Source organism: Marmota flaviventris, chromosome 4 (assembly GCF_047511675.1).
Source record: "Marmota flaviventris isolate mMarFla1 chromosome 4, mMarFla1.hap1, whole genome shotgun sequence".
Classification (NCBI taxonomy): domain Eukaryota; kingdom Metazoa; phylum Chordata; class Mammalia; order Rodentia; family Sciuridae; genus Marmota; species Marmota flaviventris.
The window spans coordinates 53,922,309-53,944,588 of NC_092501.1; the positions used below are offsets into that span (position 1 = coordinate 53,922,309).

The 22,280-nt window shown below is 50.4% G+C and overlaps 1 protein-coding gene across 3 annotated transcripts in view; it reads right to left on the reverse strand.

The window, feature by feature from the left end:
* Hk1 (hexokinase 1) overlaps positions 1-22,280 on the reverse strand; it is an 87,144-nt gene that overhangs the window by 19,602 nt on the left and 45,262 nt on the right. For all 3 annotated transcript variants that reach the window (XM_071611211.1, XM_027931156.2, XM_027931157.2), the window contains exons 3-9: positions 21,605-21,753; positions 15,629-15,748; positions 11,280-11,375; positions 10,638-10,737; positions 10,357-10,540; positions 5,566-5,721; positions 2,698-2,931 (exon numbers count right to left, since the gene is read on the reverse strand). In XM_071611211.1, coding sequence (XP_071467312.1) covers positions 2,698-2,931; positions 5,566-5,721; positions 10,357-10,540; positions 10,638-10,737; positions 11,280-11,375; positions 15,629-15,748; positions 21,605-21,753 — 1,039 coding nt within the window. The remainder of the gene's footprint in view (positions 1-2,697; positions 2,932-5,565; positions 5,722-10,356; positions 10,541-10,637; positions 10,738-11,279; positions 11,376-15,628; positions 15,749-21,604; positions 21,754-22,280) is intronic.

Sequence of the window (22,280 nt, forward strand, 5' to 3'; positions counted from 1 at the left end):
CTATTTTGTATTTTATTTAGAGACAGGGTCTCACTGAGTTGCTTAGTACCTTGTTAAATTGCCGAGGCTGACTTTGAACTCGCTAATCTCCTGTCTCAGCCTCCCGAGCCTCTGGATTACAGGTGTACACCACTGTGCCCGGCTTGGTACCCCTTTCTTTCACCACACTCTAGTTCCATTTCTACACTTGCTTTTTTCATTACACAAGTCCTATACATCCACGGTAGAAAAAAAAGCAAATGCAGACAAGGAAAACGGAAAAATAGCCAGGTTTGGTGGTGCATATCTTTAATCTCAGCTACTTGGGAGGCTGAGGCAGGAGGATCACAAGTTGAAGAACAGCCTCAGCAACTTGGCCAGACCCTGTCTCAACATGAAAAATAAAAAGGATCAGGGCTGTAGGTCAGCACTTGCCTAACACGTGCTAGACCCTGGGTTTAATCATCTGTGCGAAAAAAGAAAAACAAAGTTGTCCACAATCACCCATAAAAAGATCCTCATTATTTTATAAGTAATGAATACAAAAAATTCAAAGTCCAGAGATGTTGTCCTCCACCATGTCAAGGAGACCACCTTGCTAGTCAAAGCACTGTGCTTCAAAGTCAGATCTGAAAACAAGGGTGAGCACTACCATGTCCACATAAGTGACCTTGAGCTAGTAACTTGACCTTGGAGTAAATGCGGATCTGTGTGAAAGTGTCCTGTTGGAAACTGAATAAGGTAATCAACATGCTTATGTGAGTCACTGGCACTGAGGAAGGACTCAATAAATAATCGCTCTTGTTTTTTTTTATTTTCACATGGGCTCTTTCTTTCCCTCCATCCCTACTCCCAAATCCTGGACATTCTTAGTGGCTGGAAAAGACCTTGAGGACAGGATGGCGTAAGACACAGAACTTGCGCTCTGCAGTGTGGAGGCTGCTGCCAAGGGAAAGAGGAAAAAAGGTTTCCCAAAATATTAACAGCAGTCGACTCCAACGGAAGAGAAGAAGAAGGGCTTCTATTCTTTTTGCAACTTTTTAAACTATCTCAAATTTCCATCCTGAGTAAATATTACTTCTGAAATGAGAAACGATGCAAAAACCGAATTAAAGTCATTGTTTAAAATGTGAAGTTGCAGATGGAAAAACATTTCTGGATACAGCTCATGGTGATCGTTGCACAATAAGAATGAACTCATGGGCTGGGGATGCGGCTCAAGCGGTAGCGCGCTGGCCTGGCATGCGCTGGGCGCTGGGTTCGATCCTCAGCACCACATAAAAATAAAATAAAGATGTGTCCACCGAAAACTAAAAAATAAATATTAAAAATTTCTCTCTCTCTCTTAAAAAAAAAAAAAGAATGAACTCATGAAACATGCCGCATGTTTCAAGATGATTAAATGATCTGTTTGATGTTATATACTTTTTACTACAGTCAAAATCATGTGACGTTGCAAACCCTTAGGCTTTCTTGTCCAGAAAATTTTTTCAGGGGTGGGGTGGGGGGTACTGGGAATTAAACCCAGGGGCACTTAACCACTGAACCACATCCCCAACCCTTTTTATTTTTTATTTTGAGACAGGGTCTCGCTAAGTTGCTTAGGGCCCCACTAAATTGCTGAGGCTGACTTTGAACTTGTGATCCTCCTGCCTCAGTCTCCCAAGCTGCTGGGATTACAGGCATGCACCACCATGCCTGGTCTCTTGTCCAAAAATTAGCCAAGAAATTCCAAAGAAAAAGCTGGTGCACTGGTGTGTGCCTCTAATCCCGGGGTCTCAAGAAGCCGAGGCAGGCGGATCACTGGAGCCCAGGAGTTCAGGGCCAATGCTCACCAGCACCATGTGAAGGCACAGTATCTGATACAGTATCACTTTGTGTGAAATATACACTTTGTGTGAAATACATGCACAGTGGGAAACTACCTGCGGTCCTGTATACAAAACCCATGCCACAGGCAGTCCATTCTTAAAACTTACCAAACAAATAATTAAAATTTGTCTTTGCTACCAGGGATGGAACCCAGGGGTGCTTAACCACTGAGCCACATCCCCAGCCCTTTTATTCATTTATTTATTATTTTTTTGAGACCGAGTTTCATTAAATTGTTTAGAGTCTTGCTAAATTGCTGAGGCTGGCTTTAAACTTGAGATCCTCCTGCCTCAGCCTCCCGAGTCGCTGGGAATATAAGCGTGCACCACCACGCCTGGCTCAAGTCATGTCCTTAGTGACCTAGTAGGCTCTGGAAGCTAAGGTTGGCCATGGAGCGGAGACTGGCCAAGGCAGCCAACAGACAAGAAAGCAGCAAGTGGGGACCATTTACTTAATATCTCTCTGGTCTCAAGTGACAAGTTCCTCACTTAAAAAAGGAATGGCCAAGAAGCTGGGGAATTTTATCAGGAGTTTCTGAAACAAGAATATGGGTGGCGTACCTACAACCTAAACTACAAGAAGGATGAAGTTCCTCCTGATGAAATGCAGATGAGCTACAGACACATTCCGCCCAGCGCCCCTGCAGCTAGAGATAAGGAAAGATACTAATGGCGTTTGAGGTAACACCAGAGAGAATCCACTAAGGGCGAGCCTCCCCAAAGGGCAAATTTAACCTCTTTGCCCAGAACCAGACATGTCTTGTCTGCAAAACAAAAAAAAAAAACCAAAAAAACCTTTCACTGGCTGTAAAACTCTGAGAGACAAGTACAGCAAAGGCAGACTCACTGTGGGTGCGTCTTGTACAGAGAGCCATCCACACCAACCGTGGTCCGCAGCCTGGGGGTCCCCTTGTTATCACGCAGGCGGTTCAAGATGGCACCCAGTGTGGCAGCCACCAGGTTGGCAGAGCGGAAGGACACGATGGTGCACACGTGCTGGACCGAGACACAGTCGTCGTCAGATGGCTCCACTCCCAGGCGGGTGAGGATTTCTTTGGCATTGTGGAGGCCTTCCTTATTCCTGTGAGGTTGGAGCCCAGAGCTTGTGAGTGAGGGACCAGCCAGGCAGCGCAGAGCATGGGGACTCCAGGCTGACCCCGACTCACCGGGTGTGCAGAGGCGGGACCGGGAGGTCCAACGCCTCAAAGAGCCCAGGGAGGGAACGCCTCCCCAACACACACCTGCTGGAGGCAGGGACAACTGTTCGGCTGGGTTCTGGTGGGCCAGGCGTGGAGGGGAGCACAGCTGAGATGGCCGCTGAGCAGGGAGGGCCACAGCTGCTTCTGCCCAAGCCCAGGACCAGGGGAGGCCTGGGGGACAAGGCTGCTCATGGGGTCTGTGAGCTGCTTCTTACCCTTCCTGGGGTTTTTCTGTCAAAATTTTAATCTCCCACGTGCATGTCTTGTGTAGTTTTTGTGAGATTCATTCAGAGGGACTTTACAGTTTTGCTGTTATTGTACCTGGTCTCTGAAAATGACACACACGTACACCGCCCTTTAACGACACAGTGATCTAACAGGTTAACAACAGGAATGTGCAGGAAGGAGCCCTGGTGCTACCTTTGTAGATTTTCCCCAAATCTAAAGTTATTCCAAAATGAGAAGTTTATTTCAAAAACATATAGACACATTTTAATTATTGTAAATAGACAAACATAATGGACTTTTCTAATACTATCTCCAGATATTATTCACTTCCCTACAGACTTTGGGGAGAATTCTCCACAAAGACATTTATCATTGGCAAATGATGACAATTTTATTCCTGTTTTGATTCTTAAGGCTTTAACTTCTTTTAAAAATGCTTTTCAGTTGGAGTCTTAACTCCAGCCCAATGGTGAGTCGGAACTAGTGACACTGTATTGATTTTTCGAAAGAAAGCATCTAACATCCCTGCTTATAGGGTGTTTTGTGGAGAAAGCCTTCATTAAAATGTAGACATGCTTTCTGGGGCTAGGTCAAGTGCATTTTATGATCCTTGCTAAGTAAAGAGCCAAGAGCAGAAGCAGACCAAGAAGAAGGCAGGTATTTCCTGACTTCACACAGGACTAAGTCAAGCCACTGCCCTGCTCCTACTGGACCCTCCCCCAGTCCCCTCCGTTCTCAGGCACCCAGGAGACTTGCAAAGAGAGATGGTTGGAAACTCAGGAGCAGGGTTCCCTGCCTGGTGTACCCCTGCACTAACGGCTCCTGAAGGAGAACGACACTAGGACAAATTCCAGGGCACAGATTTACTAATGCCCAGAAAACCTGCTTCTGCTCCAACCACACAGAAGCTGATGTGCGTGGGAGTTCCCAGGACCACACAGGGGGCGGGGAAAATGACTCCTTCCTGTGGGGACGCACCAGCACTCCTGGCACTGAGGATGGTGGCACGCTGGCCTCGTCTTTATGTAAGTGGCCCCAGGAAGCCACGTGGCACCTCCTGAACCTAGGGGCACACGGAAGCCAGCCACAAGAGCACCGGGATCGAGCCTACCTACGTCCCTCTCAGAGTGAAGGCCAGGACTAAGAGTGAAGACAGTGGACTCCGGGTTTCTTTGGGGGTGCCAAAGGCCAGCGGTCAGGTTGTCCCTTGTCAAACTACCCAATCTCATCTGTTAATCCACTGTTTCGCAAACTTGTTTCAGGGCACATTTCTGGCTATTAACAGATGTTCCCTGAATATGTGTGGGGGTGGGGAGGGATTGAGGCACAAAAGAAGTTTAGGAAATAATGAGTATTATGGCTGAGATAGGAGGTGTCCCCCCAGAGCTCCTGTTAATGCAGGAATATTCAGAGGTAAAACGATTCATCATGGAGCTGTAATCTGATCTGTCCACCTGAATTTCACTGGACTGAGTGGGTGGTAACTGCAGGAGGTGGGGCGTGGCTACAGAAGGTGGGTCACTGGGGGCGCCCCTGAAAGGGTGCACCTTCCCTGAGGCCCCTTCTCTCTGTCTCTCTCCCTCCATTTCTCTCTGTTTCCTGACCCCACCACGAGCTGGGTGGCCTTCCTCTGCTGGGCCCCTCCCGGGACCCTCCCCGGGACGTGCTGCCTCACTTGAGCCCAGAGTCGGCTGTCTGTGGACGAGACCCCAACCATGAGCCCCGAATAAACTTTCCCTCCTCTGAGTTGTTCTTGTCAGATGTTTTGGTCACAGTGATGGAAAGCTAACTAAATGAATGAGTTCACCAAAGGGAACTAGGTTCTTCTTTTTTTTTTTTTTTAAACAGGCTAATAAATATTGTAAATCTCTAAAAGGAGGATAAATTGTACTATATTTCTCAAACCTACTGGCCCTGGAATCATCCAATTATCATCTTGAGGTCTCTAGGGTCCCCTGGAACACAGTCTGAAGGAGGTCAGGACATATCTACAGGGAGCTCCAAGAACCCAGGCCTGGGCTTGGTCAACTGTCACTCAACACCAGGAGTGGAGTCAGGAGCTTCCTCAGTTCTAATCTTGCCTTGAGGCTGCACGTATATGAGAGGGAGAGGAGAGAAGGGGGAGGCGGGGTGGGGGGGGTCGCTTTCCTAACTGGAAGGGAAAACCCCCCAGGAAGCATTGGCTGCTAACTAGGCGCTTCTTTAATCATGGACCGGCCAGGATGGGAAGGGTCCTATCTCCCTTCTCTGTCCCCTCTATCCCCAGAAAGCCTCCGCGTAGCACCTACTTTTCGATGGCGGACACGTCACTGGTGTTAAACTTGCCCCTGGTGAGCAGCTCCGGGGTGATCCGCCCTTCAAACAAGAGGCCCTCCTTGGCCATCTTGACCAGAATCAGTCGGACCAGCTCCCCCAAGTACATGCCACTGACCATCTTCTCAAACCTGCAGGAGAGAGCACATGGGCACCTGTCAGTCCTTCCTCCACACCCAACCCTGGGGCAGCACGTGAGGAAGGGGACAGACACAAAAGGAGTGTCACCACTCACAAGCTCCCAGTCTCGCTGGGAGGCAAAACCACGCTCACTCGTGTGATTCAACAAAGAGGGGACCAGGACGAAGACTCCAGAAGGGGCAAGTCACCCCCATGCCTGTGCCAGGGAGAAGAGACGGGCAGGAGGAGGCGGGGAAGGCAGCTTGGAGGCAGGGGAATGCTAGGACGTAGATTGGCAATGACAAATGAGAAGGCCCCAAGACAAGCGGGTGGACTTCGATCATCCCTCACAAACTGTCAGCCGTGTTCTGTTGCTTTGTTTTGAGGTACTGGGGATGAATGCAAGAGTGCGCTGCCACGGAGCCATACGCCCAGACCTTTCTATTTTTCATTTTGAGACAGCATCTCACTAAGTGTCTGAAGATGACCTCAAACTTGTGATCCTCCTGCCTCAGCCTCCCTAGAGATTATCCCTGAGATTATAGGCCTGTGCCAGGCTTGCTATGCTTTTTATTTTTAATTTTTTGATACTGGGCATTGAACTCAGGGGCACTTAATCACTGAGCCACATCCCCAGCCCTTTATATTTTTTTTATTTAGAGACAGGGTCTTGCTGAGTTGCTTAAGGCCTCACTAAGTTGCTGAGGCTGGCTTTGAACTCACAATCCTCCTGCCTCATCCCCTCCACCCCAGCCACTGGGATTACGGTGTGCCACCACACCCAGGCCTGCTGTGCTTTTTAGAGGGCTTTGACTTCCATCGCTCTATCAGGGGCCCTCCTGTGGGAAGGGGGTGTCAAGGAAGCATTCTCCTCATTGGGCTGCTGCTGGGACATTTGCAGATCACCTTCTTGGTACCCTCTGCGCTTAGAGAAAGTCACCCCCAACTGCCCCAACAGACTTCACCCTAAGCTGCAGGGATGGGGTCTGAGAGGCTGAAAGCCAGTGAGCTCAATGTCCTGCTCCAGCTGAATCAAGCGAGCCACTCCCTCTCCTGGGGGGGCGTGAGGTGCAGCCTCTCCCCCCTGCTCAGCGCTGCAGGGAGCCCTGGCCCCGCGGAGCCTAAGACTGAGTCCAACACATAACTGAGACAGGCCCAGGCCAGAACCAGGGAACAGGGGCTCCATGTTGTATCTGATCCAGATTCAGCCCCGATCCTGGCTGACCAGGGGCCAGGAGGAAACCCTGAGGAGGGCGGATCAAAGAGGCAGGCCCCCGTGAGAGCGCGGCCTCCCCTCTCAGGGCTGGCATCCCCAGAGCTGACAGTGACACAGCAAAACAATCTGTTCCAGTCAGAGCCGGGCCTGGAAGCCCAGATGCTGTTAGGACCTGAGCATGCAGCAGTCTGTCAGCAAGCTCAGAGCCTCTTCAGAGACAGAGTCCCCATTGTTCCTGCTCCTGCAGGACCAGACAGGACCGCCCAGCCACCGCCCTGGAAGGAGCATCCTTCTGGGTCCTAGCTGCCCAGCTGCCACCCCAGGCACCTATGGGAACCAGCCCCTGCGGAGGACCAAGCTGGAAGGAGCCAGGCAGAGCCTGACTACCCAGGCTCAGCCCTGCCTCCGTTTCCACTGGGGTCCTCACTGGGCTCCTCACGTCTCTGGACCTCAGTCTCCTCGCTTTTGTAATGGGGACAATAACGGGGCCTCTTACCAGATTATACAGAGGATGTGGGTTAATATAGGTTAAATACTATGGTGTCCAATAATGAATTCTTATGACCTTCCTATGTTTCTGGTACTTTTCTCAGCTCTTTAAATATTTTAACTTATTTTATCCTCATTACCATTCTACAAAGTAGACATTGGCATTATACCCACTTCACAGATGGAAAAACTGAGAAGCAAAGGTTATAAATCTCGCCCATGGACAGAGCTAACAGTGGCAAACCCATATGTTGAACCCAGCTAAACGGAACACCAGAAACTCTGCTCTAACCCTGTGCAGTCTGTCTATCTGTCTCATGGACAGTGCCGTTCAATGTTAGCTACTACTGTCACGGCAGGGCTACCTAGCCTCATCCCTCATCCATCTTCTACTTGTCTTCCTCCAGTCACTTCCTAGGTAGCCCGTCCACCACTGGGCAGTGTGACAAAAGGAGAAGTTTCCCCGTCAGGATGAGCTAATGTCCGGCTGCTGGCACCCCATCACCACTTCTTCCTCTGCCTTCTGGAGACACCCACAATGATCTGCTCCTGTCCCACCCAATGGTCCTTCACAAATGCAGCACTGATAACCCTATTCCAGATGGTGCCAGGGCCAGGTCTGTCCTTTCTCAGTCTTTAGAAAGCTGTGAAGCAACAGAACAAATCATGGCACCTCCCAAGAGCCCCTCTCTGCACAAGCCAAAGGCTGGTGGAGCCAGTGGCTCTCCCCGGCCGTGCGTCCCTTCTGCCCACGTGAAATCTGCCTCTCAGCACTCAGACCCCGATGGCCAGGGCCCAGCATCGAGGAGCAGCACCATGCCTGCTGGTGGGCCCAGGCAGGGCTGAGATGGGGTCGGGGTCAGGAGCGAGGACGTGCACAGCAACTGGCCCCAGCAGTCAGCCTGGGGAAGGAAAAGGAGGGAGAGGCCCATGGCCAGGTAGAGATTCTATGGCTAGGGCAGAACAAGAAGAAAAAGAGGGCGTGGGGCCGGGAACCTGTGCAGTTATTCCACCACCACCCAGGCCACAGGGCTCCCTCTCCAGAGTCGGCCGCTGTGGCCAAGGCGCTGGCTGCTGTGTGGGGCAAAGGCTCTCCTCGCACCCTGAAGGAGACAATAAGGAATCAGAGGGAGATGGAATTGGGGATTCCAGAGGCAACACAGACAACAGAACAAGAAACCCAAGGAATCTGGAGGGAAGGAGAGGGTTGAAGATAAAAGAAGGGAGGCGGGCACAGTCACACACGCCTGTCATCCCAGTGGCTCAGGAGGCTGAGGCAGGAGGATCGAGAGCCAGCCTCAGCAACTAAGTGAGACCCTGTCTCTAAATAAAATACAAAAAAGAGGTGGAGATGTGGCGCAGTGGTTAAGCGCTCCCAGGTTCAATCTCCAGTACCAAAAAAAAAAAAAAACCATATGGCAGCGAAATCCAGGTTTACATGCAAGCCAGGCAGGGTTCCCACACTGGGCTAAGGATACAGACAAGGGCCTAGATCACGTCTGCTCAGCAACCACAGTGACCTGCCTGTCCACACTGCTGAGAAGGGAGACATCTGAGTAAGTGGCTGATAGAAGCTACAGCACATAACCCCTTATCTGAAGCCCCTGAGGTCACATGTGATTGAGACTGTGGAGATTGGGGGACATTAGGGATACAACAGGATGCAGATGCCGTATGTCACAGACCACTCAGAGGTGCCCAAGGCACCCTGTAATCAAGCACATCCAGGCTCTTTGGTGAAGCGTCCACAGGCACTGGCAATAACTTCATGTTAGCTGGGATCAGGTTTTAGGACTAGGAGTCAGGTTCATGGTTGGGGAGGGAACCCCCAAAAATTGTTCCTGTCAAAGCTTTGGAACTAGAGTCCCTTATCCCCAAGCTGGTACCTGCAAAGCAGAAGCTCATCTCTGGGTCTAAGAATCTGGACAGCCTCTCACTGAGAACCTGGTTCCTCCACTCCCCCTCCCCCACGGTGGGGGGAGGGCTGCCACCCATGATTATGCAATTCCATTAATTCGGGTGGAAAGACCAATTGTTTAGCTGGCCGCATGGAGATCTGTCAGATGATGGGTTTCAGTCAACCCCTGTTTCTGTCTGGCATCAGGGTGAGGGCCGTCAGGTGTACAGGGTCTGCGCGCGCCTCTCTGCAGGCTGACAGAACCCAAGCCCAGGACAAGGCTGCCAGAGGCTGGGCTAACTCAAGAGGGCTGGCAGCCTGCTTGCATCACAGAGAAATGTGCGCATGCACTTCAGGAAAAAAGTGGCTCAGAGAAAGCGACATCCACTCTAGCCTGAATGATGCCAGGAACTCGCCAGGCCAAAATCCACCCGCCTGTAAGTTGGATGCTGTATGGACTCTGATCCTCCCTCCTGTGCTTGACACGGGTTTCTCCTAAGGTCTGTGTGACTTGTGTAGCTCGATGTGACCCATCTTCCCATAGGGATGGTAAGTCCTGGGAGGGAAGGCACTGTTTTGGATCCCTGGAGTCTAGCACAGAGCTCAGCACAAAGTGCTCCGTGAATATGTGCTGACAATATTGACAAATGCACGCTCCCTCTCCCTTGCTCGACTGAGGCCCCACGTATGATGAGGTCCCCTCCTCCTGAGCAGCAGACCAGCAACTACAGCATGTAGGAATGTCTTTCAACCGTATCTTTATACTGATGCTTCTGTGCTTTTAATTTTCAAAATGTTTCACAAGGACACAATTATCATGTAATTAAACAAAGAGAATAATATCTAAGAACTGCTTTGAAAGCTACTGACTCCACAGCTGCGCCTCTGTCCAAATGAGGAGCCAAAAATCATGCACATCTGATGGGCTTTTGCATCTGGGATCACCTGGCTTTGTACCCTTCCAGCTTCCACCCCACCCCCGGGGTTTTGTTAAGTGTCCCCCGAGATCATGTAGGGAGCTAGAGGAGAATGTCAAAAACTCACAGCTGTTTTCCAGGGTTGAGGGACCCTCGGTCTAACTCCCTGTCAAATTCGGTCCGGATGTCTTCCAGTGATCCATCGTCCCCAAAGGCTCCCCATTCAGTGTTGATGCACATCCTCCCCTCGTCTCCTTCCACCAGATCAATGTGCCTCAGTTCCTCCATGTAGCAAGCGTTGGTGCCCGTGCCTGGGAGACAACGTGGGAGCTGCAGTCACATGGGAGCCGGAAGGCGGAGCCTCAAATCATCAGCTAAAAGCTGGGCTGAGCAACCGGGGCTTGTTACCAATGATCAGGCCGACTTCACACTGCTGGTCGTCATAGCCACAGGTCATCATGGTCCCCACCGTGTCGTTCACCACAGCCACAATGTTCGCGTCATAGTCCTGGGGGAGGATAGCAGGGTGTTGGTGTCCACACCCACATGGGTGCAGGGATCACCCACCCCAGAGAGCTTGGCAAGAGCGCACCGGTTCTCAGAATCTCCCCAGCTCTGGGGGGTGGTGCTGGCTTCGTTGCTGCCAGGACTCAAACTAATTGGATTAGAGAACTGTGATTACCTTACGGAAACTGCACGGTCCCCTTAATTATCTGGCTTAGGATCCTTTGGGGAGTGGATTTTACTCACGGAGTCACGTTCTTCCACAAACCACTGCAGGAAGCAGGAGATCTCGTGCCTACGAGAAGGTCAGCTCCTCGGTCTCTGCTCCAGCCCGCAGGCTAGTCTGTGGCTCCCTCAGCCCACACTCCCCTTGGGAGGTGATCTCCTGGCCCCAGCCCTGGTATCTTTGAGAGTCTGGCTCTAAACACTCCTGGGCCCTCACCTGGCCCTGCTCGGGTTCAGGCACTACAGCCCCCAAGAGAGGGCTTCAGTCTGCTTTAGGACCCGGCTCCACTCCTCCCCTCTGTGCAGCCTGAGAGAAATTACCCCTCGCTTTTTGATGGCTTTGTTCAGCAGCTTGACGACATCTGCCCCTTCCACGCCACTGGCTTTAAACCGCTTCGTCCAGGTGATCAGGATGGCCTGCAAATGAGAGTGGACAATGGGAAGAGAGTCGGGAGCCTGGCACGCCCCAGGCCGCTGGGGGCTGCTCCAAGGAGGACAGCAGGGGTCCAGTGGCCTTCCCGAGCTCACCCGGGTGAGAGTCCGTCTGCTCCTCTCCTGTTTACTCCCAGGATGGATTTCTCTCGGGGCAACCACAGAGGAGGAAAAAACGGGCCCACAGTCTCCAGCTCACACCAGAATAAAACAAGTGGCCAGTAGGTACAGCAGTGCCACACACCAAGCAAGCCTAACTGGAAGTCGGCTTTGTAGTCAGACCCCACTTAAAAAGAAAGCAAGAGGCCAGGCACAGAGGCCTGTAATCAGTGGCTCAGGAGGCTGAGGCAGGAGGATCGTGGGTTCAAAGCCAGCCTCAGCAAAAGCAAGGCACTGAGCAACTCCATGAGACCCTGTCTCTAAATACAAAATAGGGCTGTGGATGTGACTCAGTAGTCAAGTGCCCCTGAGTTCAAACCCCATTACCAAAAACAAAAACAAAAACAAACAAACAAACAAAAAACAATAAAGCAGGAAAGAGCCGAGCCGGGAGTGGTGGCGCTAGTGATTCAGGAGACCGAGGCAGGAAGATCGCAAGTTCAAAGTCAGCCTCAGCAACTTAGTGAGGCCATAAGCAACTCAAAATCAAAAAGGGCTGGAGATGTAGCTTGGTGGCAGAGAGTCTACCTAGCATGTGCAGGGCCCTGGGTTCAATCCCCTGTACCACCAAATATATAGAGGGCAAGGGAAACTCCAGGAGGACCTGACGCCTCAGGACTTTCCATTCAGGACATGGCTTCATGGCTCCAGGGAAAAAAGGCCACAGCTAAATGGGAAAGAGAAACAAACATGCCAACAGAGTTCTTGGCTGCCAGGCTTATGCGAGCCAGTCCTAGATATTGAAAGGACAGTGTTGACTAGTGTGACGTGCACCTCTTTGGAATCTAAACATTTATAAGCATTATTGATATACTATGAACCCATTTCTGTTTGCATATTAATGGGGAAACATCAAGAATAGACAGCCAATGATTTATTCACTTGGGAATGTGAAGGGGTAGGAATTCTTTTTGCATCAAAATTTTATATTATTTTAATAGCTCTGCATGCTGCTTTTGGATGTTTTTTAAAAATTCAAGACACTAAAAAGAAAAATAACTATGGGGATGGGTGAGCCCTTAGGTGAGTTTGTGGTTCTTTGCTCAGGAGCAACTATGGCTAAGCTGGGGACTGCAAAAACTTCTGGACACTGTTTTCTTCCCCTGACCTTTACCCCTCAAAAGCTTCAGAGAACTTGGTGCTGTGGAAGACCAAGGGGGTTGGGATCAGGAGACCAGCTCCTACTTCCAACCTCCTGCCCATTTTTCTTGAGGGCTGTTCCCTCCACTCCTCTGAACTCACTTTGCTTATCTAGAATAAGGGAGCTGATCTAGATTTGGACAATCTTAGAGGTCCCAGGCTCCTGAAGTGTCTGTGACATGCGTGTTCCCTGGAAGGCAGCCTGGCCGCTCAGTGGCCCTTTCCAAGCAAATGTGCTCCACCATGAAGGCTCTTGTGCCCGTGAGGATGGTCACACAGCAAGCAAGCCTAACTGGAAGTCGGCTTCGTAGCCAGACCCCAGCTGCATTTTAGTCCCTGGAAGACTGTGCCTTCTGGGGAACAGGCCGGTCTGTTGACCACTCTCTCCCAGGCCTGGCCAGTACCCATAGTCACTTAGTAGCCACACTGGTTATCAGATCACTTGTCAGACTTCACAGTGCCATTTGACATTTTGAGGGACACTGTACATTCACATGACTTTTATTCCAGTGTTTCGTTAAGATTGTTCCGGGGTTTTTTTAGTTATGGTTGTTGATCTTTTCCTGTGACTAGTTTATAAATTAAACTTCATTACAGTGTATACATACAGGAAAAATCCTACATCCTGTGTGGTCTGGAGCTACCTGCCGACTCTGGCATCTGCTGGAGGTTTGCTATGTGTCTCCCACCGACACGGGGCGACTGCTGTACCAGCCACAGGCTTCATGGAAGGTTGGCTGACACACTCTGGAGGCCAAATTGCTTTACACAGCTTGGAGGGGCAATAGTGCCAGACACCAGATGTGACCACGGTAGGCTGACTGGGTGAAAGAGGACCCAGCAGCATCTCAGAGGCACTGAGGGAAGGTGGGGCCTGGAACCCTGGCCCAGGCTCTGCCACTTAGGGGCCCTGTGACTCTGCAAGGACCTCCATTCTCCACCTGAACTGAGGGCTTGGCCTGCTGGACCTCACATGCCTTCCTGCTGATGCCACAAACCTTAAGAGCCAGGGCTCCCATGCAGGAAGCAGTGCCCAGAAGTGGGTGCTTACCCTGCTGACTCAGGGCTTCAGGATACTGCCTGCCATGGCAGAAGGTGCCCTGTGCCCAAAGGTTACCGCACTGCGGCAATGTGGACTAGTGGTGAGCACAGGCTCTGCTACCTCCTGGGCTGGGGGACCTTGGGAAGGCTCTTAAGTCCTATAAGCCTCAGTTTTCTCATCTGTAAATGGGACTCATAAGCACTGAACTCACAGAGGAGTTTGAAGACCATGTGTGTTAGCTGTGGGATGCGTATTTAAACAGAGCCTGCTAGGCCCTTGGACAAGAAGTCCTATTGTTAGGAGTAGGGACTGGGGGGCTGGGGTGTCTGTTTCTGCACATAGGAAAGCCTTGTGTCTTGTCTATTTATTTCATATCCTTGCAGTTTTCTGAGGTAAATGACATCACACGATAGGTCTGAGTGCTTCCTTGATGAACAGATAAATTAAATAAGATACGAACAGTAAGGCAGGTGCGACAGGCCGATAGGGGAACCCAGGGCTTCTCTGAGGTTGGAGCCACTGCCCAGCAGGTGCAGTGGTGAAACCGGCCTGTGTCTGAGGGACAGACCCAGACTCAGTGACCAGGGGGCCTCCAGGTCAATGCCACCACACTGTGCTACTCTGACCGAGGACTTTCCCTCCTCTCTCCATTGTCATTGAACCTGATGTATTTCCTTTCACTAGCTCGAGTTTAATAAATAGTTCACTTTCCCTGGCAGCCATAAATACCATGATTTGTCTCCAAAAAATACATCCGCAACTAAAGTGATTTAAAAAAAAAATTACATGGTGACCTCACATTAATTTTTGAAAGTGTTTCTAAAGATACCAGATACACAGGTTCCTGTGAGCCACGGGCAGACGTTAGCAGAGAAAAAGGCTCATTAGCAACATCAGATAGAGCACTAATCTCTAGAAAACATAAAGAACTCAAAAATCTTATCACCAAAAAACAAATAACCCAATCAATTAATGGGCCAGGGAACTGAACAGACACTTCTCAGAAGATGTACAATCAATCAACAAATATATGAAAAAAAAATGTTCAACATCTCTAGCAATCAGAGAAATGCAAATAAAAACTACTCTAAGATTTTATCTCATTCCAGTCAGAATGGCAGCTATCAAGAATACAAACAACAGGATGTGGGAAAAAGATGCACTCGCATATTGCTGGTGGGACTGCAAATTGGTGTAGGCAATATGGAAAGCAGTATGGAGATTCTTTGGAAAACTTGGAATGGAACCACCATTTGACCCAGCTGTCCCTCTCCTCAGACTATACCCAAAGGACTTAAAAACAGCATACTACAGGGACACAGCCACATCAATATTTATAGCAGCACAATTCACAACAGCTAAACTGTGGAGCCAACCTAGATGCCCTTCAGTAGATGAATGGACAAAGAAAATGTGATATACACACAATGGAATATTACTCAGCATTAAGAGAATAAAATCATGGCATTTGCAGGTAAATGGACGGAGTTGCAGAATATTATGCTAAGTGAAGTTAGTCAATCCCAAAAAAACCAAAGGCCAAATGTTTTCTCTGATATGAGGATGCTGATCCATAATGGGGACAGGGTGGGGGGTAGCATGGGAGGAAACTTTAGATAGGACAAAGGGGAGGGAGGGGACAGTAGGGGGCATGGGGGTAGGAAAGACGGTGGAATGAGATGGACATCATCACCCTAAGTACATGTATAAGGACACGAATGGTGTGACTCTAATTTGTGGACAACCAGAGACATGAAAAACCGTGCTCTATAGGTGTACTATGAACTGAAATGCATTCCACTGTCCTGTATAACAAATCAGAATGAATAAATAAATTAATTTTTTTTTTTAAAAAAAGGGGGCTCATCAGCTTTCCCACTCTGGGCATCTGCCTTACCTCGTCTATCTTGGATTGCCGGCAAGGGAAAGAAAATGTGAATCCCACGGGTAAGTTCTTGTCCTTAATCTTCTTTTTCTCCATGAAGTCCCCCAGGCACTCGGCAACATGATCGAATAGCTAGAAGGACACAGAGAGCAGTCAGGTGGGACAAGGGGACGGAGCATTTTGGGGGAGGAACGTAATGGGTTCCATCCCTTACACACAGAAAGGACCACGTCTACCGGAGGGTCCTCAAAAGCCAAAAGAGTGGCCCGTGTCTAGCACAGCTCTTAGGAAGTATCTCAAACTTCTCAGAGGGAACAGGCTTCTCAGCAGTCACTGACCTGTGTCATCTGGGTGCTGAGGAAATTTAGAAATAACAGAAAATCGGCTTATCCCTCCACAACACACTAGCTATGGGTCGCCGTCACCACCCGGCGGGAGTGGCCTTCTGGCCCCTTCCCATGCTGATTTCTCTGTGAATTCCAGAAACCGCATGGCAACTCCACAGTCCGAGCCCACTGCAGTGACAGACAGGCTTCAGGATGACATGCATACCAAAAAGTGCGCCCACCCTACGTGTGGCGTTCAGTAGATTCTCATAGACTGCGGCCACCAGCACCGGCACGCACGTCGGGAAACACTACAAGGGGCCAGGGATGCATGTAGTTGAGTAGTTCAGTGCTTAATATGCAGGAGGCTTTGGGTTCATCCTGAGCACCAGATAAATACTTTTCACTTAAAAAAAACAAATTACCTGGGTGTGGTGGTGCATGCCTATAATCCCAGCAGCTTGGGAGGCTGAGATGGGAGGATCGCAAGTTCAAAGACAGCCTCAGCAAATTAGTGAGGCCCTAAGCAACTTATTGAGCTTATTGAGACGCTGTCTCTAAATAAAATTTAAAAGGGGGCTGAAGATGTGGCTCAGTGGTTAAGTACCCCTGGGTTTAATCCCTAGTACAAAAAAAAACATTGACAAGACCCAGATGCCAACCTCATGTCTGCCTGGTCACTTCCCCTGCCACCCTCATTTCTAACACCCTTGACTAGTTGTGCTCCCTGTCTACTGCACATAAATGGAAATGAGCCGCTTGGTGTCTATGTTTTCTCACTCTACACTACACGTGTGACAGTCGACCATGCTGGGTGTGTCTTTGTGGACTCTTCATTTGAATTGGTACACAATACTCCACGGTGTGAGTACGCCACAACTTATTTACTGGCTTGCAATCGAAGCTGGCCTGCTCTAGAGCACGTTACCTATGATTATTAGGTGCATATGCACCTGAGGAATCCAGGGAAGAGCCCAGGACAATGATTCTCAAGCTTCTGCAGGCATACGGCCAATGACAAAAGACTTGTCATTTCTAAACTTTTTGGATCTTCAAATAGCTCCCCTCATTTCTAACCAGAACTGAAGATAGATTTCTATATGTGTTCCAACCAGAGGAAAGCTTAGTAGAAACAGAACCTCCCGTTTCTTTAGTGCTATGCTTCTATTAATCAAACCTGTGCATACGTGTGCCAGTCTTGGTAATCTCCCTGTCTTTTTCACATAACTGTTATGACACTAGACCTTCTTTATAAATGGGAGTAACACAGCCACCAGGCCTCTTGGTGCTCAGAAGAAGGCAGCATTGAAAAGGCCAAACCACTCAGTCACACAACGTAGCTCCAGCCCAAGCTCCCAGACAAGGCCACCTGCCTGAAGGGTTTCCTTGGAGGAGTGTACCTGAAAGGGAGCCAGGGGTCATTATTGCCATTCCCATGTTCCCTAGATGCCTGACCCAGCTCCAAAGTCAGACCTAGGTGTGGGGGCCACCCATGAGCTATACTGAGCATCCTCTCTCCGCCTTGAGCCACGGGGGTGTCGGTCTGGCATTGCAGGCCGTCTGGGCTGCGCAAGGCAGGTGGCCTCCACCTTCGATCGGCCAAGAAGTCTGCTTTCCCCCGACTCTGGACCAGGCATTACCCACGGGGGCTTGGCCAGCCCACCCCTGCCTTATCTGGTGAGGAACATTCTGTTGAAAATCCTTTGTTAATTCCCCTGTAAATAAATGCATCGTGGGTTCTGGCGCTCTCTTGCCTTCCAGCCTGCAAGCAGGACCCTCAGGGTCACAGAGCCACCCACCCCTATTTAAAGACCCCTCTGTTGTGTGATTTTCCGTCGCTTTCTTAGCTTCATGTTGTAGGCAGCCGTTTAAACCCAGTTGGTCTCATCTGCGCGGCTTGTGGCCGAAGCTCGGGGTAAGAGGAACCCAATCCATCATGATTTAGGAGCCGCCATCCCAAGCCACTATTTTTCCGGCTGCAGCCAGCATCTCTGAAGGGACACATGACCGCCCTCCCTGAAGAACCAGGGCTAAGCTTCCGGTGACCTATATTTCAGACTGATATAAACCCATCACTAAGTCAGTCCTCATGTCCCCAAGCCATCTGCACTCAGACGCGCCTCCGGACTCCCCTGCTGCAAGCTGGGCAGCAGGAGGGGACAGGGGCTGCCTGGGAAGGGGCGGGAGCCGCAAGCCCGCGGACCCTGAAATGGGCTCACATGGCCGGGTCCGTCCCCAGCTCTGGGATCCAAGCCAAAGCCAATCCCCAGAGAGCTCTACTGAGAAGAAAAGGCCATTTCTGTGGAATTTCCACAATCCAGGGCCACGAGCTTGCTCAAGGAGGCAGGAAGCCAGCCCAGGGCTGCCCAGAGCCTGCCATCAACCAGGAGCAGGGAGGTCCCCCCTCGGCACACGACATTTTAGCACCTAAGAAGCTTTCGTCTTTTTCTTTCCTGACAAAATGCTTATTATTCTCAAAATGCACACAGAGACTCAGAGACTCAGTCTTTCTGACTTAAGATGGCAAACTGGCTACAACAAAAAAATTCATATTTATTATCCAAAATTCCCCCAAACTGTTTATTTATTTTTTTGGTACTGTGCACTGGGGGTTGAACCCAGAGGCACTTAACCACTGAGTGACATCCACAGCTCTTTTTATTTTTTTATTTTGGGACAGGGTCTTGCTAAATTGCTTAGGGCCTTGCTTTTATGGGGGGTGAAGTGGTATCAGGGATTGAACCCAGGGGCACTCGACCACTGAGCCATATTCCCAGCCCTGTTTTGTATTTTATTTAGAGACAGGGTCTCAATGAATTGCTTAGTGCCTCGCCATTGCTGAGGCTGACTTTGGACTCACCATCCTCCTGCCTCAGCCTTCAGAGCCACTGGGATTACAGGAGTGCACCATAGTGCCTGGCAGAGCCTTGCTAAGTTGTTGAAGCTGGCCTCAAACCTGCAATCCTCCTGCCTCAGCCTCCCAATCTCTAGGATCACAGCTACCATACCCGGCCCTAAGTCATGTTTTAAGAATGTTGAATTTGGGGGGGCTGGGGATGTGGCTCAAGCGGTAGCACGCTCGCCTGGCATGCGTGCGGCCCGGGTTCGATCCTCAGCACCACATACAAACAAAGATGTTGTGTCCGCCGAAAACTAAAAAATAAATATTAAAAAATACTCTCTCTCTTAAAAAAAATGTTGAATTTGTGCTTATGAAGTTGTTAAAGCTTAAAATTACACTAAGGCTTTTAGACTCAGTGTGTTTGTGTTTGGGGGGAGACAAGGATAAAAGGAAAAACTGACAACTGGAGGATCCGGATGAACAGGGTCCAAAGGAGCTCCTTGTGCTTGTCTGAGAACTTCTCTGGAAGTTTAATAACATTTCAAATAAAATATTTAAAAATCAATTTAAAAACGCTCAAAATAGCCAGGCGTGGTGGTGCATGCTTGTAAGTAATCCCAGCGGCTCAGGAGGCTGAGGCAGGAAGATTACAAGTTCAGCAAAAGCGAGGCACTAAGCAAGTCAGTGAAACCCTGTCTCTTAATAAAATACAAAATAGGGCTGGGGATGGGGCTCAGTGGTCGAGTGTTCCTGAGTTCAATCCCTGGTATCAAAAAAATATTTTTTTAAGTAAATAAATAAACAAAGATAAAAGACAAAGCCCTGCCTAGGAGCTCCAAGTTGCTGCTACTGTAACTTCTGGAAATCAAACCACCCAAGTTCAGATCCCAGTGGCTAGTTATAAACAGCTAAGTCTCTATTTCCCATCTGTAAAATGGGAATGATAACAATACCTGCCTCATGAGGCTATTGAAATGATTAAATGAGTTAATACATATCAAGTGCTTGTATCAGGGACTTGCCCATAACGAGCACTATTAAGTATCTGTTGTAATGATACAAAATTATTCCATCATCAGAGAGGCAAAGGAAGAAATAGAGACGGCAGGAAACAAAGTTATCCTGCAACTAAGAGGGAAGCTGGGGACAGAGACTGGAAGAGGGAGACAACGGTAAAGAAGGAAGTTACTAGCCCGGGGTGGGGTGGGGGGCGCAGGCCTGTAATCCCCGAGGCTCTGGAGGTTGAGGCAGGAGGATTGCAAGTTCAAAGCCAGCCTTTGCAAAAGCAAGGCACCAAGCAACTCAGTGAGAGCCTGTCTCTAAACAAAATACAAAATAGGGCTGGGGTTGTGGTTCACTGGCCGAGTGACCCTGAGTTCAATCCCTGGTACCCCCACACACAAAAAAGTGGGAGTGAATGTGTGGGACCCCTGAATGAACAAACCCTGCTCCTGAGAGGTCAGGCCAAAACCCACGGGAATGTCTGCAGAGTGATGGCTCAATGGTGGGGGCACCAGGCTTAGGTGGTTCAAGCCAAGAGTCTTAGGAACAAAGGGTGACAGGCCAGTGCCTGTAGCCAAGGGCCACCCGGAAGAGGAGCGGTGCAGAGGCTAATGGGCAAGCAGCCACCTGCACCCCCGGATGAAGGGTCCAGTACAGGAGGGGCCGTGGGGAACCTTTAGGCAGGGGTCAGCGGCTGGCCATAGGGGCTCTGGTGATAGTGTCCCCTTCAATGCCCACTGTGATGGGGCCTGGGAAGCTCTGAACCCCAACCCTGGGAGCAAGTTAGAGGCCGGGATGAGCCCTTGTTTCCTGGACAAAGAAAGGCTGGGTGGCTGGTTCCAGGTCCCACCCACACTAACTTAGGAATAAAGTGGAGTCCCGAGGAGAAGGTTCCTGGGTCTCATCTCCAAGCCCATCCAGAACCAATGGATTCTCTGGAGAACTTAGTCATGACCTTCCTGTGAACACACCGCAGCCCCGACCAGGAGGAGGCACTGCCCAGAGAGCAGGATGACCATGGGGGGAGCAGCAGAGCGCCCCACGGGGTGGGCTCAGCAGACCCAGAGATGCCTGCAAACCCCAGGGGAGTTCTTGAACCCTGGTCACCGGGCTCTGGAGAGCCAGGGACCCATTACTCACAGCAACTAGATGGGGCAGGGTGGGGAGAGGGTGGCGACCCTTCTTGGACATGCCAATGGCCCTCAGCCACAGGAAGCAGCCTGCCCGGGGCCCAGGAGGAAGTGGGCCTCAGGTACAAGCGTCAGAGGAGGGGACCATGAATTCCAAAGCCATCCCTGCCTCTTTCTTTGCCATGCCAAGGTTGTACACAATGCTACTCAACCAGGAATGAGGACCCTTCAGTCCCCTGCGCTGTGAACTCTATTCCTGCCCAACAAGGTCACTGCCACAGCCTAGCACAGGGTCTAGACTTTGATGAGAAGGGGAGGAGGTCAATGACCTGGAAGAAGGAGCGTTTCCAGCCAAGGGCTTGCTAACACTGCTGGGGAACCCACCAGGATGAGAGCACATACCCCACAGAGCTGCGGGGCCTCCCTGTGACACCCTCCACCCTGTGAAGTCTGAGCACCCCCCCTCGACCTCAGTTCGCCCAGTTAGTGGATGTTTCTCACAGCAAAGTCCAGCCCATGCTGGCTGCCACGTCCCTCACCCAGGAGTCCTTACCACATACACCACCATGGACTCCTTCCAGAGACCCCCATCAAAGGCTCGGGACACCCGTGCTTGGAAGTCTGGTACCTGGAGGTGCCCCAGGGTATGCCGGCCCAGTGGGGCTGACCTAAGACAGCGGGGACCCACCTGGCTTCCACTGCCGTGCACGATGCTCTCCGGGGTGTCATAAGCCTCGGACTCCATGTGAACGTTCTGTTTTTTCTCATGATTCACTTGCACCCGCAGAATTCGAAAGGAAGACCCACCAAGATCCAGGGCGATGAAATCTCCTTTTTCTGTTGAGGGAGAAAACAAGGGTCTCATCAGATCTGAGCATCAGAAGGCCACATGTCATGCCCCCTTCCTGGCCCCGGCCCTGTCTGCCTCCCCCGAATGCCAATGCACAGTGCTTTCAGGAGGAAGCAGGAATCCTGCTGAGCCCATCCGACCTGCCTACGGAGCAGAGTGACAGAAGCCCTCTCCCAATCCAGCTCCTCAGCCAGAAAGGGCTTGGAGCACTGACCACAGGGAATGAAGTACTGAATTAGGACAAGGTTCATCCCTTCTTCTCTAACATCTTCTCTGATTCCAAAAACAGCCCTGCGATCCACAAGTGAGACTCACACGGCATTTCAATGCAGAGAAAATCCTACACCTGAGGTCCATCCCGCGCCACGGATTCCTCCCATGGTGGTCAGAGGGATCACTGCACGGGGCGGTTTTTTCATGGTTGTGGTAAAATGTACACAAAACTGGTAACAATGTGACCCCTCTCAAGTCTACAGTTTGGAGCTACTAAGTACATTCATGATATTGATCAACG